Source organism: Eublepharis macularius, chromosome 8, assembly GCF_028583425.1.
Source record: "Eublepharis macularius isolate TG4126 chromosome 8, MPM_Emac_v1.0, whole genome shotgun sequence".
NCBI lineage: Eukaryota > Metazoa > Chordata > Lepidosauria > Squamata > Eublepharidae > Eublepharis > Eublepharis macularius.
The window spans coordinates 96,165,083-96,178,669 of record NC_072797.1 but is presented as its reverse complement, the minus strand read 5'-3'; the positions used below and the strand labels follow the sequence as shown (position 1 = coordinate 96,178,669).

Here is a 13,587-nt window from a genome sequence, read left to right as displayed (position 1 = left end):
TTGGAAAGGGACTGTCTTGTACCTGAGAACATAGGGGAGGGTTTGGAGGTCTATAAGAAATTTTAAATCAAAATGAGGATATTAGGGTTGCTACAGTTTGAGAGGCTTTGTTTTAATGTACATATAGATATACGATCTGTCCTATACCATTTCTGTGTTAAATATTTAGAGGAAGGATATATTTTTGAACAGTTTTCCTCCTGAATTTTCACAGTGGATCCTGTCGAAGCTGGAAGAAGTAAGGGAGAGCCAGAATCAATGATGGCAATCTGTTCAAGAACCTAAAATGCACAGAAAATGGATCGCACAATTCCAGCTATTTACATTTTAATTCCTGCTTGGAATTTGATGCCGTTTTGAATACAAAGGGTATCAGACTTAGTTGAATGGTCAAAAATTGACACAATCTTCTGCACAGGCAGAATAAAAAAGGCCGTCTTGGTCAGTGCAATGCATACTGTTCTATCGCTGAGAAATACTGCCAAATTTTGGCTTATTCAACTTTTTATTTATAAAATATACGCAATTATTTAACACTAGAGTATAAAAATGATTGTTTAGAGACTAAAGCCGAAAGCAATCTTATGATTTTATGTGGTAATAATTGATATTTCTAAAATCTACACTTAAGTTCTGTCAGTTTTCATTGGATCTTTAACTTTCTACCATTTCCACATCACACACGAATATTTACTGAAATTGAGTTAAATTCTTCAGGGAATGACTGATATAACCAGCACTGCTCTTACATTTTGAATGACTTAGCTGACTCAAAAGAAATCATTTTATTTACTAATATATATCATGAGGTTATTTAGTTTTTTTTATACAAATAAACAGTTTGTGGTACTGTAATATCATTTTTAGCATTCACTTTTTATATGATACAAAAAAAGCAAAGTGTTCTGGTGCCTCATGATAGATGTACACATACACAGATGTGTTTTTATTTTGTGTTTATTTATAACCCGGGTAGAGATGTGCCTTTGCAGTGATGCTTTCAATGGCATGGTCTTTAGTTTTTCATGATCAGTGGAGTCACAAAAATCATGTTAAACGGCATGTTCTGAAATAGTATTTCACTTAAGAGTTTCCTTTGGATTTATATAATATTGAGAGCAAATTTAATTTCAGTTCCTTGCTAAAGCACATCATTTTTAATAGAAAATTCTTAAGAGATCATTCATTAACATTTTATTTCAGCTTAAATGGTAAATAATGCTTACTTCATGCAAAAATCTGAACAGTCACTTGACCTCATGGTGGGGGAAAGGTTACAAACACAGTGTTTTATAAATGTGATTATGTTAGGCTAAACAATAATGGCTATAAACTGATGGCTGTCTGGATAAGCTGCTTCATGAAAGGGAAAAGGAATGCAAATATGTTAAATGTATTGCATAATTCAGATTTGAAGACCCTGGATGGTTTGATGCATGTAGTAAGTTTTTGTTCCAGAATATTTTTTCCAAACTGCTGTTGGGAGGACACGTCGTTAGTGGAATTGGTCCTTCTGAAATTGCTGGTGGTGCTTGAGCTACCCGAACTGTAGCTTTGTTGTAAAAGCTAAGTAAATGGCATGCCAAACTGTAATTGTATGTATTTATTTATACAAAGTCTTGCTTGCTCCAGTAGGTATCCACCTCCACTGGTTACACTGCAGTTTTCCCCATAACGTTTTTCTTTGCTATACCAAATATAAATTAAAGGAATCATTACGGAAAATGCCAAAGTAGAAGTTGTGTTATATGACTGTAGAATGTGAAATCTGCCTAGCTTCATTGATTTAACTAGCTTTCCTATCAAAATCGAACATTTACACTTTCAGCCATAGCCTTAGTTGCTAACTATGTGATTATTTCTAAATACGTAAAATAAATAACTAGTCTGTTAGCCTTAGTCTGTTTAAACTGGACTTCCTTTCCTTTTATCTGTGATAATGGATTTCTGTCATCCGCTGGATTCATATACAGGCTGAAAAAAATCAGAACTCCAGCTGCTAAACTGAGCCACAGTCATGCAATTCGTAAACTTTGCAAAAACTGCTGTTAGGAAATTTCCAGAGCTGTTAGCCAAAAAATGCAAAGATCTAGCCTATATCTTAGCAAGTGGGCTTTGGGATCATTATTATTTACATGTCGCTTGATTTTTTTAACCACCTCACAGTCTTTAATATGCAAAGAAAAGCCAAAGATTATACTCCAATCGTTTTTCTTCCAAAGAGACGACAGTAATATATAGGCCTGATACATAAAAGCAGGCAGACACATAAAAGACTATTTTTGTGTTACTCAGGTACTTTGGATACAATCATTTTACAAGAAAATGCATCATCACATGACAATGGCGGCTATGCTTTTGTGAGAAGGCACCCCTGTGTTCAGATCTGATTTTTATGTCAATTTAAACGATACATTTGGTACTTTTTTTGACCAACACAATTCTGCTCTCACTAAGGCTTCCTAATGCATATCCTTTGGAGGGAGGTGAAGGGACTTACATTAGCTCCTTTAATCCGTAGCAGTGTGCATTAAGATAAAAAAAAGGTAAAGGTAGTCCCCTGTGCAAGCACCAAGTCATTACTGACCCATGGGGGGACGTCGCATCATGATGTTTTCTTGGCAGACTTTTTATGGGGTGGGTTACCATTACTTTCCCCAGTCATCTACACTTTACCCCCAGGAAACTGGGTACTCATTTAATGACCTCAGAAGGATGGAAGGCTGAGTCAGCCTTGAGGCAGCTACCTGAACCCAGCTTCCACCAGGATCGAACTCAGGTTGTGAGCAGAGCTTGGGCTGCAGCACACCACTCTGTGCCACGGGGCTGCATTCAGATATACCCAAGCTGAAATTAAACCCCAAATTAGCCTGTTTCCAGTGATCTCAGGGATGTCTGTAATGACTCAAAACACTCCAACAATTCTGGGAGAAATGAACATTTTATCGACCAGAATTTTAGGACTGTTTTGGGGAGCAGGAGAGAGGAAGGGGGAGCCATACCTTTACACATGTGTGCGCGCGCGCAGGAACAGAGTACTTTCAGCAATCGGAAGCTACCTGTCATGACCCCTTCCGACTGGCTCTCAGACCAGGCCTGCCGACTTAGAACAAAGCACTGGGTGTGATACTTCCACACAGGATCCAGGCCTGAGCTCCAACACCTGCCAGCCAATGCAGCTGAGCCTGCCTAGCTCTCAGCTTATTTATGCTGAGGCTTGAGAGAGCTGTGTTGCTGGATCAACTGGCTCACGAGACACAAGCCCTGTGTTCCAGCTCCAAGCCTCCTGCTGACTTATTATTATTGATTTCCAATTTCCCCCAATGCAATATTGAGAAAAATATTTCAACAAAATGGCCTACAGGTGTATGGGAGAGAAGAAAAGTATCATCAGTATATAATAGTACAGAAATTTCAATACTGGCTAGAGAAGGAGAGTGACAGGTGATTTTAGCTTTGCAAACAAGTCAGTATTCTGGTATCTAAGTATAGATATCAGTATATCTAAGAATAAAGGAGCCAAAACACATCCCGGATGGACCCCTCTACGCAAACGGAAGGATCTAGTCAAATGGCCCAAGTTGCTATAGCGGACACATGCATAAGTGGGCTTATATAGTCTTTCAATTAACCACAACAGTCTGCAATCGATGGAAGTAGTTCTCGGCTTGGTCCACAGCTGGTTTCTTGGTACAGAATCAAAAGCTGCTTGTAGATCAATAAAAGCAACATACAGGGAACCATTTGCAATCGTATTATTTTTCCACCAGATGGCAAAGAATTGCACACTGGTCCAATATAGAGCGGACGTGCATAAACCCTGTCAGCTTGAGACCTATAACGTGTTCTGAGTAGATCCAGTGTTCATGTTTCTAGTGTAAGCATAATGCATATAATTTCATCAGCACTAATAAAAGGATAATCAGTAAGTAGTCAGCTGGATTGAGTTTGTCCCCCTTTTTATGAATTGGTACAATAATGGCTTGGTGCCAGGATCTAGGCATATTACCTATATTGTTATTGATTTAAAAATAGGTGCCAAGAATTGGGCCCACCATCCAGTATTAGAGCAAAGGACTTTAGATGTAATCAAATCATCACATGACAACAGTGGTTATGCTTTTGTGAGAAGGCACCCCAGCTTCTTAATTAGGGTCTCTGTCTCTTCAGGCAAGACTCTAGGCCATGCTGGGAACATCACTTGCTCCCACAGAGGCTCTTTGTTCATTGGTGGGCCATCAAACAAGTTAGCATAATATTCTTCCCAAACAGCTGGAGGGTTGCAGAAGTCCATCTCCTTTGGATAAGATAAGTTTCAATAGTTCCACAGCCTTGTTCAGCATTCCCAGAAGGAATTCGGAGGGAGCATCCTTCTGTGTGGTAAACTCCGAAAAATCTAAAGAATCCAAAAGATGCGTTCCATCGGACCAGTCTGGGCTCTCAAAAGGAGATCCTGATGTTCTGGAAAAGATTCCCCTGACAAACCCACCAAGGAAAGTGGTCACCACCAAGATAAAGGCCCACCTGTAAATCAGCAGCAAAAGTAAGTAATGCAGGGGAAATAAAATAATAAATCACCCTCGAGAGGAAAAAAATCCCCAAATTTATCCACTCCCTTCTACCACTGAGCACTACCAAATCGTGTTCCAATATTAAATTCAAGATCCCCAGTCTCAGCTGGTTGATTCTACAGTTCTTAGAGTTTTTATCATAAAAACAGATAGCCTATCTCCAAGGAGTCTAGATTTTCCATCAGCAACCAATCCCCATCTCAAATGCCAATATATATGCATTGAAATCCTCAACAATTATTGTTAGCTACAGGGAAAGATCGACTTAAAAAAACTTAAGAAGTTTCCCAGACTAGTCCAACAATTATTCTGCCTATCATTGCTTGGAAAAGATAAGTTGACACTATAATGAGACAATTCTGAGAGCTCAAGGTATACTGCAAGTGCCAGAGGTAGAGGTTCATAAACCTGAATGTGTCCTAGGGACAACCCATTGGACACAAAAGAAGGCAAGGCCAGCTGGAGGGCACCTCCCTCTTATCTCTTTTTGTGCTTTCAAACAGTATGATGAATATCCTGTAAGGAAGCAGCTTTCCAGGCACCAAATTTCCTGGAGCAGAATAGAATGCTCACGTTAAAAAGTTCAGCTCCTGAATTTGTATTTGAGCCCCCCACCCTGCAATTCTCCACTCATTACTGAGGGATCTCTGAAGGTGCCATTCCGCTTCCGGATTGTAATACAAGGTTCTAGGGGGGACGGAATCCCACATTGGCACTCCGCAGATTCCACGAGTTGGAGATGCCCCATTGACTGGAACAGGGTAGAAATGTGGAGACATACTACAATAGACCTGATTTTTCAAAAGGGCCAGCATTATTATTCAAGCTGCTATTGTCCAATCAGTTTGCTTTCTTTGAAATTACCCAACTGATTGGGAGCAGATTGGTTGGTCTGTTTTGGATCATTGTTTTATTCTCATTTAGCTGAGAAATATTCTCCCCGGGAAGTAATCTGTTTGTTGCCTTTATGGATCTTAAGAGAGACTTTGATGCTATTCCAGGCAAAAGACTCTGGAGGAAATTATCTAATTCCACAATGGATAAAAGATTGCTATGGCTCATGCAACAATTTCATACGGATTTTACAGCTCAGGTCTGTTGTAGTGATGAGGGGTGAATTGTTTGAGTCTTTGGATAAGGGGGTTAGACAAGAATGTTTTTTTGGCCTCCTTATTTTTTAATTTATATTTAAATGATTTATCAGAATTTTTTCAGGAGATCTGCCAGCCTCCAAAGCTAACAAATTGTAATGTTCCAAACTTGTCATATGCGGCTGATGCAGTTCTCCTGTCCCACACAAAGGTGAGGTTGCAGTGATCACTAAAAATCTTCTCTGGGTCAAAGATTACGATCTTCTCTAAGAGAAAAAAATGACTGTTTCCTTGGCTGTTGGATGGTATTGAAGTTGAACATGTTAAAGACTTCATTCTTTTTTTCGTATAACCTAATTTGGAATTCCCACCAAAAGGCGATACGTAATAAAATGAAACCCAGTAGTGGACCTATTGAAAAAAAATTTATACTGAAGGCAAAAAATATATTCCAGGAGCTATTAAAGTTTTTAATCTAAAAGTTATTCCAGTTGTTCTTTTTGGTGCTGCCATTTGGATAAATTCTGTCAAAGAGTCTAGAGATTGCTAAACGGTCCACATTGCGTTGCAGGTGGTGTTCTCAGTGCTGAATTAGGTTAAATGTTTCTACTTTTGCTCAAATTGTTCTTTAGTGCAGAGAGATATTTAGCTCTTTTGAAGCAAGATTCTTACAGGTCCTCCTGGCAAAAACTCTTCATGAGAAATTGTCACTCATTGGTTTATCTTCAGATACGATTAGTGAATTTGGGAAACTGGAGGTTTTAACTGTAAAAAGGGATTAATTATGCTAGTATTATGCATTAAAGAGATAGACTATGCTAGCATGGTGATTCAAGATCACTGTGCTTGCTCATCCCAAAGATTTTTGCCCTCATACACCTATTTATTAACAATCCCATGCTTCCTCTCTTGCTAGATTAAATGCCACCCCTTCTGTGATTATGAAAGGCAGATATATGGTTACCTTATTCAGAAAGGATCTGCTTGTGCTCCTGTGATTCAATTGATTCTTTAGCGCATATGTTATTGGAATGTCCCTTTTATGAGGATCTTGATTGCATAATACTACCCCTCTTTTAATAGACTGGTCTAGATTACCTGTGTCCAAGGTAATACCGTTTTTATTAAATGACAGAGATTCTAAAATTACACTGGCAGTTGCAAAATGTATCTCAATCCTTACATCTGTTAAGTAATAGGTTTAAATAACTCTTTTGCTCAGGATTTATGTATCAAGGAGCTTCTAAGGGGGAAAGGAAAGTTTCTGAAATCAATTATGCCCTTTGAATATGATGTCATTTGTCTCGTGGTTTTGAATTTTGGGAAATTAGGTAAGAAACTTGTTCAGTTGCTGGACTGTTGCATTAAATCTGCTCAATTTCATTTTAATTGACCACAGTATTTAAAAAAAAGAGAGAGATCTGTGTTGGAAGAAAAAGACAATATAAAACTTCAAGTACTGCATTTATTATACCTGCTTCATTCAAGTTGCAAGCATATGTTATTCAAATGTTCCTACAGCTAACATTCTGAAACACACTATTGCATACCTAAGGCATCTTTGGATTAATTTTAAATCTATATATGATAATGAATTACTAAATATAATGAAAATGTAAGTTTGATGGGACAGGATACATACATGTAAGGCCTATACAATGTTTTCCTTAAATAATATTAAAACCAGAAATCTCAAAATAAAATCTAAAAAGAAATATAAAGCAGTATTCAAAAGCATACAGTTTAAAAATCTGTAAACATCACCTTTGGAGTTCCATTTCTGTTCAGTAAATATTTCAAGTCCAGTAAAGACAGAAACAGTTACTGCAAGTATACAGAGAGAGAGAGCTGTTGTTACTGTTGCATTTAACTCAGCTAGGTGAAAGTAGTTTAATGGATAAATCAAACGCTGCATCTTATTCACACCAGACTGAACTCTTAGATTCAGCTGCAGTATGGTGTCCATGACAGCCGCAAAGACAAATCGAATATTCTCTGTATCAGTGGTACACATAAAATGGGAATAAATTGCTTTTTCTTTGTCTGGATTCTGATCCTGATATAACTCAAAATAATATATCTCAATGATATAACTCAAAATAAACTCTTCTGCAGCTTTGACATCTTGCTTAGGTTCTATTCAACAACAAAGTGGTTATTTTAAGGATACACAGTCAAATCCAATCTTAAATATTTATTTTCATCAGTATATGTAGAATTACTCAATTTTAACCAATTGTTTTAAAATACTCTACAAGAACAGGTGATTGGCTTGGATCCTAACCTCCTTTCTTTCTGCAGAAGAGAGGGAGGGTGGTTTTTGCAGATTCCCCCGCTTAGTGCAGGTTCCCACGTCAATTTCCATGATGCTCCTGGAGGCACCATGGACACAATTTCAGGGCTTGTAAAATACTGCTTAAAGTTTGGGGGCCAGGAAAGTTATCATTTATTTAGTGCAGCTCTGCTTGAGCTACACAGGATCCAAGACTTTATCTTCTGTACTCAAATTCTGACATTAAAATGGTCTTACAGACAAATATATAAGATTTAGATGGCACTACTACTCCAATAGTGCAGTGTTAAAGTATTCAGTTATTCTTCTATGAAGTGTTATAATGCTTACAGTATTACTGATAATGAGAAGCCCAAGAGGATCTGCAGGAAGGGGAACCGTCTCCCCCAATTGCCCCTCTCCCCAGGTTGCCTCTACTTCCCTCACCCTTGCTTCCTGCACCCATTCCTCCCCTTCCCCTGCTTGCCTCAATTTTGCCTATCCCTGCTACAATTCACCCCCCTCCTTTCCTTCCTTTACCATTTCTTCCCTCCACCCTCAATTGCTGCTTCCTCTCCTATCCCCTCCTGGGCATTCCTGCTCACTGCCCCATGGACTGTCCTTCTCCTCTTTCCCATCTTTATTTTACCCCTTCCATATACACACCTCCTGATGGAGGCTATATAAAATCAAGGACCATTTTGAGTTGCTACAGTAACACAAAATGTCACTTGAATATTGTTTTTCCTCACAAGGTCTGAAAATGCACACATCGCTTTTTCTTTTACAGGAGAGGGTCTTAACTGCACCCTGCCTCTTTAAAAGTGTTCATATTTTTCTACACGCCGGAGAATTATCTCAAGATTGCAGAAACACATCTTCACACTGGTTGCTTCTCTTCCAAATATTTTGTATAGGGCGGGCCACTCATGGCAATTAGATACACCCTATGAAAGTAGCAGAGATAAGTGGGGGCTAAATAAAACTATGGTTGTGTGCAGGGCTTTTTTTCTGGGAAAAGAGGTGGTGGAACTCAGTGGGTTGACCTCGGAGAAAATGGTCACACGGCTGGTGGCCCCACCCCCTGATCTCCAGACAGAGGGGAGTTTAGATTGCCTTCCGCGCCGCTGGATCGGTGCGGAGGGCAATCTAAACTCCCCTCTATCTGGAGATCAGGGGGCGGGACCACCAGCCGTGTGACCATTTTCAAGAGGTTCCGGAACTCCGTTCCACCACATTCCGGCTGAAAAAAAGCCCTGGTTGTGTGACAGAGAATTGGAGTAGACCAAATATTTAGCTTCATAGTGCTGATCATATAAGTTGGTGGCCCAGAGCAAGCTTGCATTGCAAGGTAACAAGAATGGCTGATTTACCTGTGAATTGTGGGAAATAATTGATTAAATGGGAATGCATAATCTTCTCTTCCAAAAGATCTTTCTCATTTAAGAACAGGATAACTGAAGAACTCAGAAACCAAGTGTAAGCAATAATTGTTTTAAATAAGGCCTTGCTTTCTTCCATCCGATTCTGCAAGGAAAGTATGAAAGAATCATGAAGCATAATAACTTTTAACAAATATGTTTAAATCGAACTTCATATCATTTTATACCCAAATCAGATGGTAGAATTTTAGATTTTCTACCAAACCTACATACTAAGTATAACTGTGGCAAAACCTACCTTTAGAATTCTAAAAACTGTAACAACACTTTAAATGCAATGGAATTTAATCTTCTATAATGAAAAGCCATTGCAACCATGTAAGATTTGTTCTTAGAAATGCCTGAATCAGTCTTTTGTCAAGATCAATGCAGTATGTGACCCCAAGTTTGCCCTGTGTTGAGTATCTTGCACATCTGGAAAACAAAATGAATGTCCCTGGGGTCTCCGAACTATCCAGGGAGTGATACTTGTGCAGGCTTCTTCCATGCTGCATTTTTCAGATGACTTCCCCCATGTATCTCATTTGGTACTAAAACTTTGAATAGAAGAGCCACATGCTTAAAATACACGTGGATGGCTTAGAAGATAATTGACCAATAAAAAGCACTAATCTGAAGCAACCTAAAATATTTCTTTTTTCCTCATTATCACATTCTGCCAAGACTTGATTATATTCACTTAAAGCAACTAAGAATATTACGGAGGTAACACTTTCAAAATAATGAATCCATTTTCTTCTTTCTGACCTCGGTCCACCAACATCCACCATTCTGTTAAACAGAAACATAAGTAATTGTTCCAAACTTCCAGGGCTTTACCAAACACCAGCAGACTCCTGTTTGTACTAACTGGCCACCAAACACTAGTAACATCATCTATTTATTCACAGCAGTTCAGATGATGTCTTAATCTGATGATACGATTAGTTTGCCACAGAATATGAAGATCCAGAACAGTATAAAACCAGGGCTTTTTTTCAGCAGGAACGTGGTGGAACGGAGTTCTGGAACCTCTTGGAAATAGTCACATGGCTGGTGGCCCCGCCCCCTGATCTCCAGACAGAGGGGAGCTGAGCGGCACGGAGGGCAATCTAAACTCCCCTCTGTCTGGAGATCAGGGGGCAGGGCCACCAGCCATGTGACCATTTTCTCCGAGGTCAACCCACTGAGTTCCACCACCTCTTTTCCCAGAAAAAAAGCCCTGTATAAATCTATTCAAGTGGTCAGTCAGTAGTATTTTTATCACCAAAACTTATTGAATTACTTTCCTTTATGGATGCACTAGACGCATCACAAGTACTCACGTTAACATTACAATTTTAGCAAAGGTCAACAGGGTTGATATGGAAGCTTCCTACTACATGATGCTAGGATGAATCAACTCAAACACAAATCTTTTATGGTGAAATTCTTTAAACCATCAGGCTAGTTAACTTGACAGTAAGGATTGTGGAATAACTATATATAGTAAGAGTGGTGTAGCAAGGCTGCATATACCAATGAAACTGCACCAGTAACCACCACTCGTGTCGGAAGTGGTACTAGAGTAGCAACTGGTACAATGCAATTATTCATGGCAGAAATGGAATAAGATTGGAATCTCCTAGGAGACTAGATTTGGCATGATATTATCTGATTGACATATTACTTATGTTGTTCATAACTGCAGCCTAAAGACTCACCCCATTTAGCTCGCACTAGATACTACATCATTGCACATGCTGGCACAGATGGGCATATCTGTAGAACTGGTTATTTAGTAGTATTATGCATCCTGAGATCTGTTGCCTTTGCATCACCCAAGCTTACCTAAATATAGTATTTTCTAAATCAAAGGGGCATTCAATAATTCCAGTGGTTGGCACTCTTACTCTGAGTACATCTTGCTGAGTTGGCACATATGATGGCATGGCAATATGGTCCAAGTCTGAAAGGTAACTGCAGTTCCCTCTGAACTGCAGTTCAGAGGCTAAAACATTCCACAAATGCTAAACTTTGTTGTTGTTATTAAAAATTCATAAATATAAATATTGTATGATGGAAGCATACAAAAGGCCATCAGCTGTTGTGTCTAAAAAGAAATGGCAATACATTATAAAAGTTTGAAACCAGTAAAATGATTTGCACCCAAAATACATCCTTTGTGGCACACAACCAGTATTGTTTAATGTATTTTGCCCACTGACCCTAGAATTCCAATTCGGTGATATCCACAGTCCTCCCCAGCAGGTATCCGGAATAGGCTGCTCTGATCCACTGATACAGCAGCTAAACCAATGGCATCCACTGGAACAGTGACTCTTAATATATTAAACCGGAGACGAGCATTTCACTATCTGACAACAATCACAGCTGATTTGCATCTACAAGGTATTGTTAAAAGTGAGGGCCAGATGGTTCAAGAACAAATGAATCCATCATTTTTTTGAGACAGAACAACAGGAACTGCATGAATCTGAGCTACATGAATCCGATGTTCATGAGCAACCCATTTAAGTTCAACAATGCAAGCCTGGCAGGCAGCAACTATCCCACAAAACCAGCAGACAGTAAATCTGGAGCCATTATGCCTACAGCTCCAGAAACTCCCAAAAGCCTACACCTGCCCTTTAAGTTTCCCCACCCCAACAGCAAGTCAAGTCTGTATCCTCCATGAAAGATTTGCTTTGTTTCAGCTGGATATAAAGAATATCGGGGCGGGGTGGGGGGGAGAGACAGCTGCTGCTGCAGGCATCTTTTCTGGTGAGCAGCAGAGTTTAGGAGACTCTTTTGGGGTAGACTAAATTTGTCAAGGGTGTAATAATACAGAAGGCTTGTTTGTTTGCCCCTTAGCTGTTTGGGTGGAGGGGTAGCACTTACAATCAGCAGCAGGAGATTGGTTCTCTCAGGTTTCATTCAAGGAAAGGCTTAGTGTGAAGGTTTCCTTCATGACTGCCTAAGAAAGGGGGCACAAAAAGGAGAGCTTAAGAGGTAGTTCATCCACGGTCTTCCTGTGCAGTCCCACATGGGACTGCGCACGCGCAGGCCTGCCGATACCGGAGATTTTTATAGCTCAAAGCCACCAGGGGGCGCTCTCGCCTTCCACCGCGCATGCGCGGCCATTTTCCCGCCTAAATGGACTATAGAAGGCGGAGCGCCCCACACATACCCTCAGTTTCCTTTTCGCCGCCGATAGATGAGGTTTTTAGCTCTTCTACTCGTTCGCGATGTCGGATACTGCTTTGTTCAAACGATGCGTCTCCTGTAATCGAAAGATGACCAGGTCAGACGGCCATTCTAATTGCCTTTATTGCCTCGGGGAAACCCATAATACCCAGGCCTGTAAACATTGCCGTGCCTTTACTTCGAAGGCCAGGGCGGAGAGGGCGGACCGTTTGCACGCCTCGCTGTGGCAACGTGCCATGTCTGTTGTGGACCCTCCGGCGAAGGCACCTCCATCTGCTGCGCCCGGATCCACTCCTCGGCCGGCCGAAACCGTGAGCTCGAGGACCCCTCGCGCCTTACCTTCCCCGAGTCATTCGGAGTCGAGACCGAGAGATCGCTCGTCCTCCTCGGTTCGGAGCGCGTCGGAACCCGCTCCATCGGTTCCGAAGCTCCCTCGGAGCCGACCGCCCTCGACTTCATCTGCTGCACCAGCCTTGGATCGAGCTGCGTCTCGGAGCCGGACGCCTTCGGTGTCACGACCGACGCCTCCACCGTCTCAGGGTGCAGTCGCTTCGGAGACAGCGGGAGAACCATCCGCTCCGTCCGACTCTGACAAGCAGAAGAAGAAGAAGAGAAAACATTCTTCCAAAAGGGACAAGGCGGTTCTGGAGCAGTTACTTTCCTCTCCGCTACCGGCCCCTTCGGGTGCGCTCGGTTCCGACCCACCGGAAAAGAGGCGCAAGGATCCCGACCCGGTTCCTGTCTTGACCTCTTCCCAGGAGGACCCGGTTCCGGTAGAGGAACCCCCGACCCCTACGGGACGCCCGCGATCGACCTCCCATGGATCTGGGTCCATCAGATCGGGTCGGAGTTATCGAAGTGGATCGGGCCGTAGATACAGCCCGTACCCGACTCGGAGCCGATCGAGGGAGCGATACAGCAGTGAGGGCCGGGCGGCCTCATACTACAGGGGGGATAGTCCGCTCCGATCGGACCGCTCTTTTCGAGGGGACTCGATGTCTCCTTCCTTTCGGATCCGATCCTATGGCGACTCGCATGGAACACCG

General features: G+C 41.2%; 2 protein-coding genes across 2 annotated transcripts in view; one reads left to right on the top strand and one right to left on the bottom strand.

Annotated features, from left to right (window-relative positions):
- VPS13A (vacuolar protein sorting 13 homolog A) overlaps positions 1-1,588 on the top strand; it is a 179,348-nt gene extending 177,760 nt beyond the window's left edge. The window contains exon 72 of the mRNA XM_054987202.1: positions 215-1,588. Within this exon, the coding sequence (XP_054843177.1) occupies positions 215-262 (48 nt within the window). The 3' untranslated portion in view covers positions 263-1,588. The remainder of the gene's footprint in view (positions 1-214) is intronic.
- A 4,768-nt stretch (positions 1,589-6,356) lies between these two features.
- On the bottom strand, positions 6,357-12,779 carry LOC129335139 (guanine nucleotide-binding protein subunit alpha-14-like). The gene is made up of 6 exons (XM_054987591.1): positions 12,690-12,779; positions 11,186-11,331; positions 10,020-10,147; positions 9,308-9,463; positions 7,427-7,798; positions 6,357-6,427 (listed from the first exon to the last, which is right to left on the bottom strand). Exons 1-6 carry the CDS (start codon positions 12,777-12,779, stop codon positions 6,357-6,359), a joined length of 963 nt encoding a protein of 320 aa, XP_054843566.1.
- Positions 12,780-13,587: the final 808 nt, after the last annotated feature.

What these genes read in the sequence shown, in the direction of transcription:
- LOC129335139 (XM_054987591.1), bottom strand. Translation starts at nt 12,779, where the DNA reads ATGGCACGTTGCCACAGCGAGGCGTGCAAACGGTCCGCCCTCTCCGCC. An exon ending in TTATTTCCCACAATTCACAG is followed by an intron (nt 7,799 to 9,307) that starts GTAAATCAGCCA and finishes GTTGTTGAATAG; the next exon opens with AACCTAAGCAAGATGTCAAA. An exon ending in ACAGAAATGGAACTCCAAAG is followed by an intron (nt 6,428 to 7,426) that starts GTGATGTTTACA and finishes CCCTTTTTACAG; the next exon opens with TTAAAACCTCCAGTTTCCCA.